This window comes from Dermacentor andersoni, chromosome 6 (genome assembly GCF_023375885.2).
Source record: "Dermacentor andersoni chromosome 6, qqDerAnde1_hic_scaffold, whole genome shotgun sequence".
NCBI lineage: Eukaryota > Metazoa > Arthropoda > Arachnida > Ixodida > Ixodidae > Dermacentor > Dermacentor andersoni.
In genome coordinates this window covers 137084925-137103365 of record NC_092819.1, presented here as the reverse complement: position 1 = coordinate 137103365, position 18441 = coordinate 137084925, and the positions used below count along the sequence as shown (strand labels likewise).

The 18441-nt window shown below is 50.1% G+C and overlaps 1 protein-coding gene across 1 annotated transcript; it reads right to left on the bottom strand.

Annotated features, from left to right (window-relative positions):
• Nucleotides 1–15806: 15806 nt before the first annotated feature.
• On the bottom strand, nucleotides 15807–18020 carry LOC140219110 (kell blood group glycoprotein-like). Its single transcript, XM_072288994.1, has one exon. It carries the CDS (start codon nucleotides 18018–18020, stop codon nucleotides 15807–15809), a length of 2214 nt encoding a protein of 737 aa, XP_072145095.1.
• Nucleotides 18021–18441: the final 421 nt, after the last annotated feature.

Below are 18441 nucleotides of genomic sequence, written 5' to 3'. Positions count from 1 at the left end.
GCTGGCTGAAGGCCTTGTACGCTGGCGTCCTTCTGGTCCAGTGGGCGTACACCTCCGCACCCCAGGCCGTCTTTCGTTTGGTTTGGTTTGGTGCCTATGCGGATATGGCTCAACCCACTAAGGGGGATAGGCCATTAATCGGGCGTTAGTAGGCAAAAAGGGAAGAATACTAAAGTAGAATATTGTAATTTAAAAATGATAATAAATAAATAATAATCGGTAATATCGATTCTCAGGCTACATTATTTTAAAATTTGATGTTAATATTCTTGTGTTCATATCAAGCAAAGTAAAACGATAAAATTAACATGGCAGTCTCTTTGTTTCGCTTACAAAATTAAATATGGCGTCCTGGCACGTACCCAGGTAACTTTTCTATGCAAATGAGGGGGAGAGGGTACCTTTACTAGTACAAATGTGAATAACGCCCGCCATTCGCCATAACGACGCGTAAACCCACAAAAGAGAAATGAAATAAGGTGTATCTCACAGGTATACGCCTGTGAGATATACCTCTTCTCTACTTGGCAAACAAGGAACCACATCGAATGGACTCGCGCAGGAAAGAAGCGCAGGAAGAACACTGCCAATAACAAGTAAAGAAACGAAAGCGCAAAATAAAGGCTTCTATCATCATCATCAGCAGCAGCAGCCCCTTTTAACGTTTACTGCAGGACGAAGGCCTATCCTTATAGTAGATTTTTATAGTAGGATACAACATTAAAACACAGCAGTTGGTAACCAAGGCACACGGACTGCGCAGGGTTGTGTTACTCCGCCAGCCAATCACAGAAGCAAACAAAATCGTCGTCATGCGGCCTTTTCAAGATGGCTCGTGATAGCTCCGGAGCGTCTGCTGTTCTTGAAGAGTCTTTTCATCGACGGAAGCAATGAAGTGTGCAACAGACATGGACAAAGCGTATGGAGCGTGAGCATTTCACTCTTCAATAGTCTACCCGCCATGGTTGCTTAGTGTCTATGGTGTTGGGCTGGTAAGCACGAGGTCGCGGGATCGAATCCCTGCCACCGCGGCCGCATTTCGATGGGGACGAAATGACAAAAAAAACCGTCTACTTAGATTTAGGTGCACGATAAAGAACCCCAGGTGGTCCAAGTTTCCAGAGCTCCCAACTACGGTGCGCCTCATTATCACATCGTAGTTTTCGCTCATAAAACTCCACAATTAATTAAATCTTCAGAAGTCCGCGGTACAGTTCATTTCACTGCTGAGCCCAGTTTACTCAGAAGATTTCACTGACGACTGAAGTGAAACTTCACAATGAATAGTTGCAGCGAAACAAGCATTCTATTTCACTTCAATAAAGAATTAGGCTTTCGCCATTTCCACTATAATAGGCGAGGGAAAACGTACAAAATTAGGCGCTAATAATTTTATTTTTGTGTTTACCGCCTTATATGGGAAACAGGAAATGTTTGAAGTACGAATTATTTGCAGCCTGGCGGAGAAACAGTGGCTGGCAGTTATGAGGGCGAGCGCGGGGCTTCACTGCAGAGTTAAGTTGTATCCGACTATATAGTGGTGTGTTCTTTTATTTAGCTCTGGAATAATTATAGAGAAATATATATTTGCGGAACAATCACAGTTCTTTTGGATCCCTCGTTTACTGCTCTACCAAGTGAACTGCCAAAACCAACTCGTATTGTTATTTGGGAAGTTGCGTAATGATACGTGGCCGCCAGTCCCATACAACCGCGTGGATCGCAGGACGCTGCGGTTCTAGACGTACTGCGCCCACCGCGGAAGGTTAGAATAACACCCACATTAGCAAAGCAGGGAAGTCGCAACGTCAGGCGCTTCGACTGATAACTGTAGAAGCATCATTCAAAACACACAGAATTGTTCTCCACTTTCTGCTGCGTTTTCTCTACTTCCTTTTTAAATAAAAAGATGCTGATCCATAAATATTTTCATATACGATGGTTAAATTTGTTAATTTTCGCTTTTCTTTGCTGTTTGGATGTTGCCTTGGCTTAATTTCTCAACTCCTTGCAACTCTTGTTTCTAGTTGCCAATTTTGCACAAAAAGTGCTGTACAATTATGGAATAACCAGACGAGGTAACGGGTGACAGTCATATTGCTTATGGGTTTAAGGGATATTGCAGGGTTTGACGACGGACGGTCTTTCACATTATATTAATTTGCACTTTATTTAACCCGTATCGCGGGTATATGGTTCCGGTGATCTGCCAGCGTCGGGGCGAGCCGCCACTCGAGGGAATAATGAAGCAGAATGAAATGTTAAACTCAACTGGCCTTTTCTCCGGCTGCAACTCGTTCCTCAAGCATACAGACCAGCTGACTAGGAAGCAAATCCCTTTCCTTGTCCCTGGATCAGTCTAAACAAAGAAGGTTGAACTAACGAAGCTACCGCCATGCTTGTGACTGTTCAATAGATGGTGACAACTGAACGCATCTCGAGTCCATCATGCGGGCACCAAATCGATGAGAAAATTGGCCTTCACACCCCAGGAGATGCCGACAAATACCATCATCCAAAAGGGGTGAAAAAGGCAGCAAAATGTTGACTGCCGAATAGCTGTCAAGTCTCAACGTTGATTTGGCGGAGCTTTAGGAATGTGTGTGAGTTTTGGTCGCGTGGGCGGGGAGGGGGGCTTTGCCGCTTAATGTCGGAGGGGGGGGGGCACCGCCCCCTCCCCCCTGGGTACGTGCCTGATGGCATCACATAAGTTCTTGTTGCACTGTCCTAATGCCGACAGCCCAAGAGGCAATACCGCAGGAAGCGTAATGACCAATCCAAGTTGGCGAAGGGGACTTCCGAGGAGTCGCATTCCGTGCATGTCGAACCTACGACACTCTATAAAGAAATGTTCCACAGTTTCAGATTGGTTGCAATAAGAACATTGAGGGGAAGGTGCCAAACCAAACCAGGGGGAATATAAATTAAGCATTGGTATTCGGTAACGCATTCTCACGAATGAAACTTCAAATTGTCTTGTTGAACACCATCTGCTGTGTAAAAGGAATCTAAGGTGCTGAAAATCAGTGTTATTTATTACATATGATTTATCATGTTCTTCTTGAGCACAATGTTTTTTTTTTTAATCTTGCAGCCGTGATGTATTCCGAAGGTTTTAGGATCCTCAGTACCGGGCCTCTACGAGATGCCGCCGCTACTCCGTCTGCTGACTCGTTTAATGTGAGTCCCATGTTTCTTGGTACCAATACCAAAGGGATTAGTTAAATGTTAGGGGATAGATGAATAAAACTGTTTGTAGATGAATTTGGCACTGATAAAGCAGAACAAACGGATATGGACTCGGTTATGATTACGGCTGAATATGTATGTGGGGGAATTTTTCGTAGAGATAGAAGTCAGTCCGTCTTCCTCCGATCACTTCAGCCGACGTCTTGCCTTGTCCTGTATTTCAAGCACTCGCGCATACCCACTGTGGGGGATTGGCCAAGAAGAACGTGGTTTCCGGTATGTTTAGAGTTACAACAAATCTAAACGGGAATAGTAGAGCGTGGGAAGAAATAAATGTGATTTAGAAATAAAAAAAATATATTGTTAAGAACTTCGAGATCACATAATTTCGCATAAATAACTGAAGTAACAGAAATAATTCATAATATTAAAAATTCAGCAAAGTACTCTTTATGTCTCTCCAATAAAGCTGTAAACTGCGACAAAACCGTCCCTGTGGCTGGATCCCAGTGAAGTCGCCCCAAAAGCAAGAATGGCTGGCGAGATTCGCGACAACCCAAGTTGTCGAAATGAGTTTTCTAAGAACTTCCCGCCAACGTGTCGCCTCCGGTCTCCTTCTCTTCGTTTCTCTACTCATCCGTGGACTTCTGTGATTAGATATCTTTTTCTATTTTATTCCACTGCGACGCTCGGGGCGCTTGTGTCACATTCACGCAGCACGTTGTCGTTGTCGTCTTCGTCGCGCATAAAGGCTAAACCCCATTAGCGCGATTTCGTGCGCGACAGCGACGAGCGACGGGTTCGCGCGACGGATCGGGCCGTCGCTTGAACAGATCGCTCGGTCTTGTCGCGCGATCGCTCGGTTTTGCAAATCTAGAATTCGTCGCTCGTCGCCCGGAAGTGCTATGAGCGACTAGCCAATAGCGCAAAGCCGGAACTGGATGCACATAACTCCAGTACTTCCGATTGACGCACGGAACGAGCAAACGATTGAATTTTTATAGGTGCAAGGATAAGAACCTACTGCAAGACTTTCAGAAATATTTTATGCTGCTTTTTATAGTAAAATACATCAACTTAAGTTAATAAAGCACGCGTCACGCTAGTTTCGGCGCCTATATTGCTGCCCTCATACCGGCAACACTGGGGAGACGTCGCTCGAAGTCATCGCTCGCATGGGGTGCAACTTGTAGGCGACGAGCGAACGCGACAGCCATCTCCATCGCGTCGCTTGTCGCTGTCGCGCGCAAGATCGCTTGCATGGGGTTTATACTTAAAGCTCGCGTGGCGCCGTGAACTCGCCAATGTCCTTGACGATCGTCCATAGCAGTTTCGCGCACATCATGACAGTCATATATGAACCCCACATGACGGGACGAAACAAGAGAATGAAACACGCACACATAATGAGGACTATTTAGCGTTAAAGCGCATGAATCGCTTGCATCTATGACAAAGGTAGTGGACGCTAGAAGGCACTATGTGCTCATTAATGTGCAGTGGGAAGAATACAAGCGGTTCAAAAAGGAAACGATTAACTGTTATACGAACGCTTTTTGGCACGGACATCCACTTACAAGGGTACACATGAATATATATAATATACCTTTGAGAATTAGATATTGTGGAAGTGCCTCCACATATCTACGAGTTGGCGCGCATTGATGAGTAATTCGGAGATTTCACGAACTGATGAAAGTCAATTAAGCACACGTAATGTTAACACCTCATGCCCCCAATTGATATTCAAGTTTACTTTAGCCAAGCGTGAGAGCTAAGTGCCAGATTCGGCTCTGTAGTACTTTTCAGCTTGCCCGAGCGAGAACGCAACCCGTCAACGAACCTTCCGAGATGCGCTATTGTTCTTGCATCCTACGTCGAAAGCTGCCCGAGGTGATCATTGCTGCTAAATACAGGTCGTGAGCCAGTGGGCCGACTGCGAACCATAAAGCCGAAGGACACGAAAGGTTTGTAACCGCGACCTGTTTTCTCCCGGCTGCGGTCATTAGTGCCTCATGAAAAGCGAGGAGCCCCGTCATTTTCACGCTTTCCGGCTCGAGCGCTGTGTTTTACGGGCTACCGAGCTATTGTCCGGCAAGCAACGAGTGATGCTCGCCGCATTGCGCAGCCGCTTATAGATAAGCTGAGGTTAACTTTCGGAGAGCTGACGCCGACCCGGTTCGCTCGCAGCTCACGTGCTATGCGATCTGACGTTCGCACGCCTTCGTGAGGCGAAATTAAAAAAAAAAAAAAAAGACAATGTGAGAAACAGGATCCTGCATCAAAACTGATCCACTTACACGCTGCTCAGTACACAGTAGTGTGCCATTCTGCACACAACGCGAAACAAAAAAATAAATAAAAAGAACGGAGCAGTGCTACTTCGCCACCGAGACAGACGGCGCGCCTAACGGTTACGGTTAACGTCTACGTTAACGGTTACGTTAACGGTCTATCGGATGCGGTTAATGAATGTCATAACAGAGTCTGAAGCTCTAGGGCTTGAAACTCCAGAACGTAGAGCTTGAAACTCTACGCATGCCGCTACCCTGTCGTATCCGACAGATGTAGCCCGGGTTACGAGAACCACGAGAAGCGTATTGCCAAGCAGTCATTTTCCTTCCGCCACGCTTACTCTCGATGCAACGAAAGCGGAAGTTGCTATTGCCTCCGAGATTTTAAGCGCGTGCTGAAGATCTTGGAAGCCATGCTCGAAATTCGCCGCGGCAGTGTAGTGGCTTTGGCGTTGCGCTGCTAAGCACGAGGTCGCGGGATCGAATTCCGGCAACGGCGGCCGCATTTCGGTGGGGGCGAAGTGCAAAGAACGCCCATGTACCGTGCATTGGGTGCACGTTGAAGAACCCCAGGTGCTCTAACTTAATCCCGAGTCCCCCACTATGGCTTGCCTCCTAATCAAGTCCTGGTTTGGGCATGCAAAATCACGACCGACCGACCGACCCTGGAAATAGCGTGAAGTACCCATTAATGCTAATCGAATTAATATCGTATCCATCGAATGGCGTGCGACGGTATAGATAGTGGCGACATGCTTTGGTACTGGACTTCAGTGTAATCAATAATGCTGGAGCTCTGCATTATTTTATGTGTTAACTTAATGAAGTTTCCATTTATTGGCGAGAGGTACCGGAGTGAATACGAAGCGTCTCCACCAGATGTCACGTTATAGTGCCCGCGAATAAGCTTAAACAGACCCAAAAGTTAAGAACGTACCTCCTTATCAGGCGAACTTGGGCCCAAAACATAAAACAACGCTTGAATTACAAACATAGCCTTGAACATAGTCGTCGGTCGTCGAGTATAAAACTATGGGTGAAGCACTGCTAATACTTGACTCACCATACGTTCCAGCCTAACCCCTATTAGTCGCGCCCATTTGAGAACGCAAAACGCTATTCGGATCGCGCGCTATTTGGTTAGACATGTCACGTTCAGGATGGAATTGACGACAGCGCCGTAAAATTAGGGATACAGTGGAAATTTATTATTTCGTGTGCAATGCAGAGCATTTTACTTACTAGAATCTTTTACTTATTACAGTTAAAGACTGGGCCTGTTGGTATAGCATACTAGAAGTCAGATTGCGTAACATTTTGACGAGACACACAGAAGAAAAACAAAAACAAAATGTTGCGCAATCCAAGTTCTGGTACCCGTTTATTTATTTTTGTTTCGTTTATTTCTGTTTTTCTTTCTAGTTTTCTTGAGCCACCGTACCGCCCAATTCTTTGCCGATTCGCCAGAGCGGATAGCCTCATTTCACAGAGTAACAATCAACCAACCAATACGATGAAGCTAGAGAAAAGGCTGCTTTTTGGCAGCTTGGCGAAGCTGTGAACCACTGTAAGTTGGACAGCAGAGGCGCATCTTGCGTCGAACGATAACCTCGATAACAACTGATAACATTGATAGCGGTTGTACGCCATCTCATGCCCCTGTTTCTCTCCCCTTCTCTTTATCCCCGCACAACGTAGCAGGCAAAAGGAGTCAACCTCATTCTAGAGATGATCGAGCGTATAAGCGCGTCTCACGTAAAAAAAGTTCAGCCGGGATTTCATGAAGTGTTGAGCATGGTCAACCGGCCTCCCGCGCGCAGAACCTTCTCTCCCGAAAAAGGGGGCGGGAATCCAGACGGTGTGGCGTGAAAGCGCTGTGAAATGTGTTTTCGCGAGAACGTTTTTCTATGGACACGTGACTCCTGTGCGTAGTGAGTCAACAAAGTGCGCGTACGCGTATTGGACATGTCTATATTAGCTAACCGTGCTATATACGTATATCATAGTCATCTGCCACCTACCTGTCTCTCTATGCCTGTATCTCCCAACCATCCTTACCTCTGTGAGGAGTAGCAGGCTCTCCAGGCTGACCTCTCCTCCTTTCCCTTCATCAGAACCTCCTCCTCAACCTCAGGCCAACCGTTCTGACATATCAACCACTTTCCTCCAGTCACTCTGCGTATGACTGATGCATCGAGAGACGCTAGACGTCTGTCCACCGGATCGGCCACTGTGTCCTTTGAGCTTTCGACCTGGGCAGATATCCTCATTGAACGCTGCGCACGCTATATTCTGGATCCACTAAATGTAATGAATGCACTAAAGCTTGTTTAAAGAATCAGGTAAAATCTGGCACGGGGGGGGGGGGGGGGGGGGGGGCGTACGTGTGGTATTCATGCATACGCAATCCTTTTTGGCATAACGTGTTCCGTGTAACACTGTATAGACTGCAGAACTCTGTACATACCTGCCTGAATGGAGGCGTGCTGCGTTTAGCTTTTCCTCGGGATTTCGAGGCAAAGTAAAATGCGTAAGTCTTAAGGCCTTGCTGAGGCAAACCACACGCACCACGGAGTGGTGCGCGTATTTGACAATTCTCCCGGTTGCCCTTCGGAAGCCGCAGGCAGTTGTTCTATATGGCGTTGCACAAATGCATTATGTTCCCTCCTGAAAGTAAGAATACACTGGCGTATATACCGGGGGAAGAGGGGAGGGGAGGATTTCACTTGCATCCTCCTGTGCTTCACTGACTTCACATTGTGCGTTGAAAGATTGAGGTCTCATTCATCTTTTTACACAACCGATTTGAATGGGTTTACACGCTGCTGGTTCGGTACCATTAAATGCGTTCGATTGGTGGAAGTCGGCGAGCGTAGAAGTTCGGATTTAAAAACACAGCAGGTAAACAAGACAGATCCACTGTATAAAAGAACCTATATCTGTATGAGCGGCTGATCTCGTTCACGCGAATATATGAAGAAATCGCTCCCTCTTCTCATGGCTTTCGGACCAATCAATAATCCACGGCGGCTTTCCGGTAGATCAAGGGCAGACGCACACTATTTGGCCTGCATAAGGCTCGAGTAATTGTCATCGCCGTGTCGACATCCGGCCAAGCGCGGTACGCACAATTTAGTTCTGTCACGAACGTCGAAAACAAGAAAACCTTAGAGATAATGTAGACTAAGTGCCTTTTCGTGATAGGAAAATCATGTTATGTGTGTTCTTTCGAATCGTGCCGCATTGGCAGGTGTAGAACCTAAAGGTAAACGCAGAAATTAAGCTTTGGTCGCCCGCTATGTAAATTTGTTAGTGAAGTGAAAGCCTTCTACACCCTGCTGGTAAATTCACTGTTTATTCGTCACATGCACGGACAGTAGAACAACATGAAAAAGCTAGATAAATTACTTCGATTCAGCTTATATTATAGTGTTCCAAAGCGCCTACATTATTTAAAATCAATTTGAATGTTTTAGCAAGAACTTATGCGGCTTTTTTTTGTCTCAGTTCAGCGACACGCTTCGGAAAATTGCAGCACTGCACTGTAATAGTTCATTATGAGGGATGGATAATCAAGTCTATGAATTACAAAAATAACTCTCACTGGCACGTCCCAAGCCCGGTGCCAATATAGAAGCTGCTCAGGCACCTCGTAACGACCCACACCCAGAGCGAGCTAGGGACGCGGAAGTCATTCGCTTACGAAAAGAGAACGACGACCTCAAGAGCATGATCAAGAGGCTAGTTAACGAAATGGCAGAGATTCGGAAACTCGTTACGAATGCGTCTGATAACGTTGCGCCAGGCAGGGCCACAGAGACTCCAATCCCAGCCCCAGTAGACGGTACTGCGACGTCCTCCAAACGTAGAGCAGTAGTAAAACAAACAGGTGAATCGGGAGCGATGTCCTCAGAAGTCAGCGAGATTAAGCAATCTCTCATTGGGCTGGCAGATGGCCTCAAACAGGTCACTGCTAGCGTCAATTGTCTCACCGATAACGTTCGTCAAATTCAGGTTGCACTCGGAGACCCCAACAGGGGCCTCGGAGCTCTCGCTGATCGCATAGACGCCATTGAGGCGCGAATGGCTACACCCGCCTCCGTCGTACAACCGCTCACCGTTCCCGCCATACTAAAGGAAGCTAGACTTCAATATCCAACCAGGGCGGCGTCAGGAGGTCCCAGTCTTTGCACAGCCCTAACTGCCCCGTTAGGTGGTAGTCCATCCGGTCCGCCATAATGGATAGGTCCAAAGAAAGTTTTCGCATTTGGCAATGGAACTGCAGGGGATATTCTAACAAAAAAGCCCCTCTGCAGCAGTTCTTCAGGTCCTTCGCTGTCAAACCTCAAGTCATTGCTCTCCAGGAAACATTAGTCTCCGCCGCCTCGCTCCAGGGCTACAGGGCCGTGTCGGGCCTGCCCGGGGGGCGAGGGATTTGCACCTTGATTGATAAAAGGCTGACTCATCTCACCCACGACCTCAAGCTGGGGTGTGGTAGAATTGAATATGTCATGGTTGAGATCCTGCTCGACGTTCCACACCAGAATCAGCGCAGCAACAGCGTGTTCGTCCTCAATATCTACGGCAACCCCAGGGACTCGCGCCAGCAGTTCAAGACCATCCTCAAGAAAGCGACCGACTTGGCCGGCCCTCGACCCTTGGTCGTCGTCGGTGACTTCAACGCACCGTACGGCATCTGGGGTTACGTATACGACACTACCAAGGGGCGCAACCTGTGGCAAGACACCAACGAGATGGACCTCACTCTGGTCACTGACAAGAATTTTCCTACTCGCATCGGCAACTCCGTCACCCGGGACTCGACACCTGACCTAGCGTTCGTCAGGAACGTTGAGGACGTGGGCTGGGAGAACACCGCCATGGAGTTCGGCAGCGACCACTACATTCTCGAGACCAACTTCAAGGTGTCTCGGAGTAGGATCAAGGAATTCACGTTCATCGATTGGGACCACTTTCGCAAGATTCGCGAAGAACCCAGCAGAGCCAGGGCACCCGCCACCCTCGAAGAATGGTGTGAAGGCGTCCGGAACGACGCTTCCGCGGCTACCAAGAAAGTGGAAACCGATCTCGACGTCGAGCGGATGGACAGCAGACTTGCCCACCTGATCGAGGCCAAGAACGCCCTGCTCCGCCGATGGAAGGGTCAAAGGCTCAATCGCAGACTCCGAAAAAAGATCTCGGAGCTCAACAAGGTCATCGATGACCACTGCAAGGCGCTATGCCAGCAGCAGTAGGACGAGCTCTGCGAATCCATCGACGGACAGATGCGCAACGGCAAATCCTGGGGTATGCTGAAGCACCTTCTCGACGAAAGCGGCTCAAAGTCAAATCAGAGGCATACGTTGGCCAGGGCCCTTCACGAGGCCACCAGGTCTCACACGGTCGATGAGCTCGTCGCAAAACTGGTACAGAGGTACTTGCCCGTCCGTCGCGACGGAGATCCAGTGACCCAACTCCCAGACTACCGAGGCCCTCCACGCCCCGAGCTCGACGAAGACTTCTCCATTGCCGAGGTTAGACAGGCCATCTTCGCGCTCAACCGCAAGTCTGCGCCGGGTCCAGACGGAGTCACCAACATAATGTTGAGAAACCTCGAGGACACGTCGATCGTCTTCCTGACCGACAAAATCAACGAGTCCTGGAATAGCGGCGTTGTTCCTGCAGAATGGAAGATGGCCTGCACGGTGCTCATTCCCAAGCCCGGCAAGGCCCCGAACATCGAGAACCTCAGGCCGATTTCTCTAACCTCCTGCGTCGGCAAGGTCATGGAGCGCGTCGTCCTCAACAGGCTTAACGGGTACCTCGAAGACAACGAGGTTTACACGTACAACATGATCGGCTTCCGCGCCGGACTCTCAACGCAGGATGCCATGAAACTAATCAAGCATCAGATTGTGGATGGCCGTTCCAGAGACGTCAAGGCTCTGCTGGGTCTGGACCTCGAGAAGGCTTTCGACAACGTGCTCCACACCTTCATCGTCAAGACCATTTCAGACCTGGGTCTGGGTTCCAGATTCCACAACTACGTCAGCTCTTTTCTGACTGACAGGAAGGCCAAGCTTCGCATTGGAGACTTCCGCTCCGAAGATGTGCCCCTCGGAGGGCGGGGCACTCCTCAGGGCGCCGTCATCTCCCCAACATTGTTTAACATCTGTATGATTGGTCTTTCCGAGAGGTTGGCGCGCGTCGAGAACGTCAAGCACACCATTTACGCCGATGACATCACCATATGGTGCTCCCGCGGCTGCGAGGGCAGAGTCGAAGAAGCCATGCAGGAGGCGATTGACGTGATCGAGGAGTATCTCCGCCCCACCGGACTTCGATGCTCCCCCGCCAAGTCGGAGCTGCTACTTTACAGAAAAGAGAAGGGAGGCAGACCTAAAGATTGGAAGCCAGTCTCTGAAAGCAGCATCAGACTTCGCACTTGTGACGGGGGGGTGATACCCAGGGTCGACGTTATTCGGGTCCTGGGCATGTTTGTCGAATACAACGGCGGAAACGGAACTGCTCTCCGCAAGATTATCGCGAAGACGGACAACGCTTTCCGCCTCGTTCGCAGAATCGCAAACCGGCATCGAGGCATGAAGGAAAGCAATCTTCTCAGGCTGATCAATGCCTTCGTACTCTGCCACCTCACGTACACGATTTCTATGCACAACTGGCTCAGAGCGGAGCGAGACAAGCTCAATGTTCTTATCCGCAAAATAGTCAAGAGGGCTCTCGGGCTACCCATCAGGACCCATACCGAGGATCTCTTGAAGCTGGGGGTACATAACACCGCCGAGGAGATTGCCGAAGCCCAAGAACGCGCGCAACTCACTCGCCTGGGCACCACAGCAGCAGGTAAACGCATCCTCGAAGAGCTGGGTTACCACCCTGTGGGATTCCCGATGGTCAGTACCCCGATCCCTAGGTGCATTCGAGACAAGTTCGAAGTCGCCCCTGTGCCCCGAAACGTCCATCCCGTCCACAACGAGGGCAGACGCAAGGCCAGAGCAGCCGCCATCCTCAAACAGATCAAGCGACACGACATTAGCGCAAGCTTCGTCGACGCTGCGGAGTACAGTGACGGGAAGACCTTTGCCGTCGTTGTGGTCGACTCGGGCGGCAACATTTCCAATAGCGCCTCAATTCGCACTTCAGACCCCGGAGTCGCCGAGCAAGTCGCCATCACCCTCGCCCTGCTAGACGGTCGTGGGTCCGAAATTTATAGTGATTCCAAAACGGCAGTTAGGGCTTTTCAAAAGGGTTGCATCGCCAAGGAAGCTGTTCGTCTTCTTAGCGGCTCGAGTCCACATGCTCTCACAAACCATTCAATTCACTGGTTTCCCGCTCACGTAGGATCGGTCGAGGGTGCTCCCCCGAACCTCAATGAGTCTGCCCACGAGGCTGCGCGTGACCTCACCGACCGCGCTTCCTCTATAAGGAGCACTGACTCCCCTCCTCTCTACGGTCACAGGGACGCTCCCGCTACTCACAATGAGATTATTAAATATTTCTACATGTCCAGAAGGGTCTTTCCACCCCCTCACCCCAAGTTGAATAGGGCGCAAGCCGTTTCACTTAGGCTCCTACAGACCAGCACATATCCGTGTCTGTCCGCTCTCCACGAGGCTTACCCCGACGTGTATCGCGACGACGCCTGCCCGTCCTGCGGCCAGACCTCCACTCTACCTCACATGCTCTGGGAGTGCGGGTCGACATACCCCAAGTTCATCAAGGAGGAGTGGGACTCGCTTTTGCGTAGCCCCGCTCTAGAAAAGCAAATCCTGGCCGTCCGGCGTGCCCGCGACCGGGCCGGTGGGCTAGACCTGCCGGTCCCGACGTGGGACTAGCCGGGTGCGCGACGAGTTCGCGTCCTCGCCGGACCTGCAATAAAGTTTACTCACTCACTCACTCACTCACTCTCACTGACACATTTTGCGGCCTCCTTTAAAGCAATAGTTAATCCGGGAATCTCTTATATATATATATATATATATATATATATACATGTATATTCACGCGCTATGCGTAGGTTGTGGGTTCGGCTTCCACCAACAGCAAGCTATCTTTTCGTACACTTTCAGTTTCCTTTTCTTTATTGTTTTCTTGCCATTGGTGGGAGCCGAACCCACAACCTCCGCGTTACGCGTGTGTTGCACTACCACGTGTGCTACGGCGACGGCCATCAGTCCGTCCCCTCATTTGTGTTTACTAGATCTAGCCATGGGAGTGTTAGCGAGCGCCACTCACGCGACACGGCGGGCGAATGTGGAACACGGTTTACTTTGTGAACATGGCTGTGAATAACAAAAATCGAGCACCGCGTTTTCCCTTTGTTCCAGCATATATATATATATATATATAAATATATATATATATATATATATATATATATATATATATATATATATATATATATACATATATATATATGAGCAGTTCCCATTTGGAAGCTCACATATCAACAGTACCTAAAAAAATCGTGTTGATGCGGTTACATTTCCCGCCTAAAATAAAGAGGAAAAGAAAGGAGGAATACCAATGCATAATAAGTGCATTATCGCTGAATAAGGGTTGCGGTTTTACGTCACGATCGGATGCCGTCGTGGCGCGGTGTCTCTTTTCTCGGTTGATCTCAGATGGAAGCAGCCCGCTGTTACTCGTGTATCTAAACCAACAAGTTTAATTTCTCCAATTAAATTCATTTGGAAGAATTGAGATCCATTCCTCTCTGCCAAGGTAAGTGAGCAGCGAAGCTGTTCAGCGCGAGACACAGAGGTTACCCCGAAGATACAACAAAGGTACGAACATATTTATTGTCCTAATTTGTGGTCATCGTGGTGATGTAGGTACACGCACACATTCGCGTATCAAAATGTGTCCGCCACGAAAGGTAACGAATGACTCATACCCCCTTAAGCAATTGCTAATGCCCCCGTAAACGCGGCCTCCCCGTTACGACGGCAGAAGTTAAATTCTACGCTGGAATAATGAGCGCCAACAAGGCCATCTGTGGAAGACGACGCTCGAGTCACTGCTGATGATGATAGTGTGCACAACGGAGCCAGCCGTGGAAGACTAGGACGAACGCGCGAACAGCAGCACCAACGCGTCTGCGCGGTTCGTGCCGAGAATTCTTTCACACGCCTTTTCGAAAAGTTATACTTTTTTTTTTCAAAAACATCTATTCTTAACCTTGCACCTGGGACCTCTTTGGGTCCCACGTGTGATAAAAATCATTCAAGGGCGCGTTAGAAGTCGCCGAGCCCACGGGTGTATGCGCCACTGAGCTTGGACCCGTTCTGCACAATCTCCAGGATCGGCCCACATCCTCTCGGACATTTTCCAGATCCTCGCCATAGACAGTTTCGCTGTAAAAAAAGTTCACAATGTAGGCTGGGCACAGTCTCCGCTTACCCAACCAAAGAATTGCTCAATCTTTTATTCACGTTGAACGGGTTATTGCCTGGAAACAGTGAATTGAAAATACGCGGCAGCTATTACGGCGCAGCTTCCGTAGAGCGACGCCGACCAAACAGTGCGTATGACTTACAGGAACCTCGAACGCTTTCACTGCTCATTGTTTGCGCACAACGAATACAAAACGCTTTCTTTTCCTTCTGCAGTCACTAATATTAACAAATTCAACTAATAAACTTTCATTTTGGAAACGCAGTACAGACTCTTATAATTCTATAGGCAATCCTCAACTCTCCAGTCCACAACTGCGACACCACAAAGACACCACCATAAAAAGGCCATTTAAAGTTTTCAAGAGTTTTCAGTATATTATAAGCTATAGAAAGCCACGACGAAGTCTCAGACACAGTGCACGTCGTTATCGGGCCTAACGGTAGCCGATGTAGTTCGTAGTACTCTGACGTTCTATGCATTGCAGCAAATACGAACTGATAAGACATAATAGCTAAGTGTGTATTCCGTAAGCTAAATATAGAACGCCACTGGCCGCACGTGATGCACACAAGAAGAACCAATGACGAGCTCTATTAGAGCTGCCACATCGAACGGGTAACAGTAACCAATGGAGTGCAGTATTTTACCCTAGTGGTCAGCTGGCACGAAATCGAGAAGCGCTCTTGCGTCTCCTACAAATGACAAAAACATCCAATCAAATCTGAAACACAACAACTCCGAAGTGAGCAGTGGAAAGTTAATGCGTTGATTTCTACGCGGTCGCTATGGAGCGGACATACGGCACAAGAAAGAGTGTGCGTACTATATAATAAGACGAATATGAAGCGCGTAAGAAGATGCAGAACAATTAACACAATACAGGGAAACGGATTCCAAAACACTTCACGTTCGCCACACGGCGCACTTCGAGCTAGGGTTCATCGTCTGGCCGGCCGAGCAGCGGAATGCCTCGCCGAAAACGTGAAAGAGGCTCAGCGGAACGTTGCACCAGGCGGCTTGGCTGGGGCCGCCTCGGAGGGGCACCGTTTCGTTCTTGCGCAAGCTGCAGCTAGGAAAACAAAGCGCCAGAAAGAAGAGCTGATCGGAGCTGTAATCTTCAAAGCCGCGGCTCCAGTCCGGGTAGCCGGGACTCGCGGACAGCGCTTCGAACAGAGGCTTCAGCGACGCGACAGCCACCAGCATGGACGCCATGTCTCTGGGATGGTCCCTGTACGCTGTGCCGTCGCTCTGTCGCCAATCGCGCGAGAAGGCCTTCCACACGCAAGAGGCGCTATCATTCGCGTCAAGGTTGCCCGGCCACGACAGGTGGCTGGGTGCACTGTGGACAGCGGGCGCCATCAGTAGCACCGCCAGAAGCCTGCGCGCCACCAACGAGCCTAGGACGCCGTAGTTTACGCTCTCGTACGCACCGGTCGGGAACACGGACTCGAGCATGTAGAGGTTTGGAAGAACAACGTCTTGGCTAGACGCCGTCGCCAACGGCGGCACTTCGTGTTGTCGCCAGACGTCTTCCCAGCGCCGTTGCGCCTCGGTCGTCGAAGACGGCGTGGCCCGGACAGTGTCGTCAGCCTCGGAGCCCGACTGACGCGCCTTCATCCATAGGTCCCGGTGATTGCTGTCCCAGTACGAGTGCGGAATGAGGCTAAGGTTTTCCAGGAAGTCATCACCCAAGTCCGGAAGGCTCATGGCGGCTGCAGTGGAGGGCAGCTCTTCGCCCTCTGCTTCGCCGCTCAGCACAGCCTCGTACACGAGGTTGCTCTGCTTGATTGTTTCGACCGCTTTCGGGGGAACGACCGCGTTGAACCATGCCGCATTGCGCAGAGACTTGACGACGAAAGATTTCACCGCGCTGAACACTTCGGTGGCCTTCGCGACGCGTTCGGTGTCGAGCAGGAGTGCGACGTACCGTGCAGACAGCTGGTGCGGCAACACCTGATCCACGAGTGCGTAGCACAAGTCCGGGTGGCGCCGGGCACGTTCGTGGTCGTCGCCGTAGATGAGAGTGGCGAGACCATTGCTGGCGAAGCGACCCAAGCCCTGGACCACGCAGAGACCCGCCACGCGAAGTATGTCAGTCTGAGGCTGGTCCGAGCGGAGAAACCTCTCCAGCTTGCGCATGTACAGCTTGTTATAGACCTCAATTGGAGTCCCAGCAGCACCGAAGCTCTCGCCGTGGGGCATGTATTTCCTTAAAAGCTCGAGCCAGCGCTGTGCAGAGACGGACGGCGTAAGTTCTTCGGCAAAGCTGTCCAGGCTGTCGTACGTAGTCCAGGACGCGTCGTTGTCTCCGAAAGGTTCATCGCCACCGGTCATCGAACCACTCAGAACACTTCGCTGAAGTTTGTCAAGGTGCTTGCAGGAAACCGCCTCAGACTCCTTGTCGCCACGCTCTTTGAGGGCGTCGCGCAAGCGACAGATGTGCTCGGTGTTGTTCTTGCGCAGCTCGCGTTCCTGAAGCAGAAGGCGCGGACCCAGTCCCAGAAAGCCGCCGGTGAAGACAAGTCGCATGGAGGGCCGCTTGTATACTGATGGCGTCGATGGCTCTGGCACAGAGGAAATGCGATAAACATAGAAGAAGATTGGGAAGTGCCAGTGGAAAGACAAGTCCAGAGCCACGTCCAGCACGGTTACGCGCTTGTCTACCTTTGGCCAGGGCAGGTAGCGTTTGCGCAGGAACCGCTTGAACTCGTCGATTCCTTGTGAGCTCTCGGCTAGACAGCTCTTGTAGAGCATCACCGCCTTCTCGTAACTGTCCTGCAACTGCCGCGGCGGAGAGGTCCTGGCGGCGCGTTCGCCCACGTCTCTACGGAAGCCGATGGCCGAGTCTTCGAGCATGGAGCGACCTCCGAAGCTGGGTCGCCAGCGGTCGCAGACGTAGCTGTGGAAGTCCTGGCACGGGTCACGCGATGCGTTGATGGAGGCAGCCAGTGCGGCGACAAAGTCGCGGCACGGCTGCGTCCAGCACGGGACGTGGTGGCGCGCGGGCCAACTGCGCGGGAACAGTAGCACGACCAGCAGCAGCATCAGCGAGACCATGACGACGCAGAAGCCCAGGGCGTTGCGCGAGCCGGCCGTCGAGGTGTAGGTATTGCGCATGCGCGATGTTGGCGTGATGGGACGCCGAGACTGCGCAGTGCAAGGGGACACATTCTACAACACTGCAAGAAAGGCTTGCGCAGGATGAGCGAGGCTTGACCAATGATTACTGACTTGCTTTTGTATCTCGTTATAATCCGATAACCGAGGTCACGGACACAGCAGCCGAGCGCCCTTAAGGAATTTTGACGACGTCAACTCGTGACGGGCGAACGTGACGTTTTGGCTTATGAGGATTCCAGCTCCTGATGAGTATTTCGCCACATTTTAGAAGGGCTTGTTGCGTTCCAAGGAAACTGTGTTCTATTCTTTCAAAACGTACATGGCGGTAAATATTCTGTCATAATCGCTTTCATTAAATCAGTAGCTCTAATCTACTATTCGGATGCATATTTGTCTATTCTAGCTTTGTTAGTAAGCA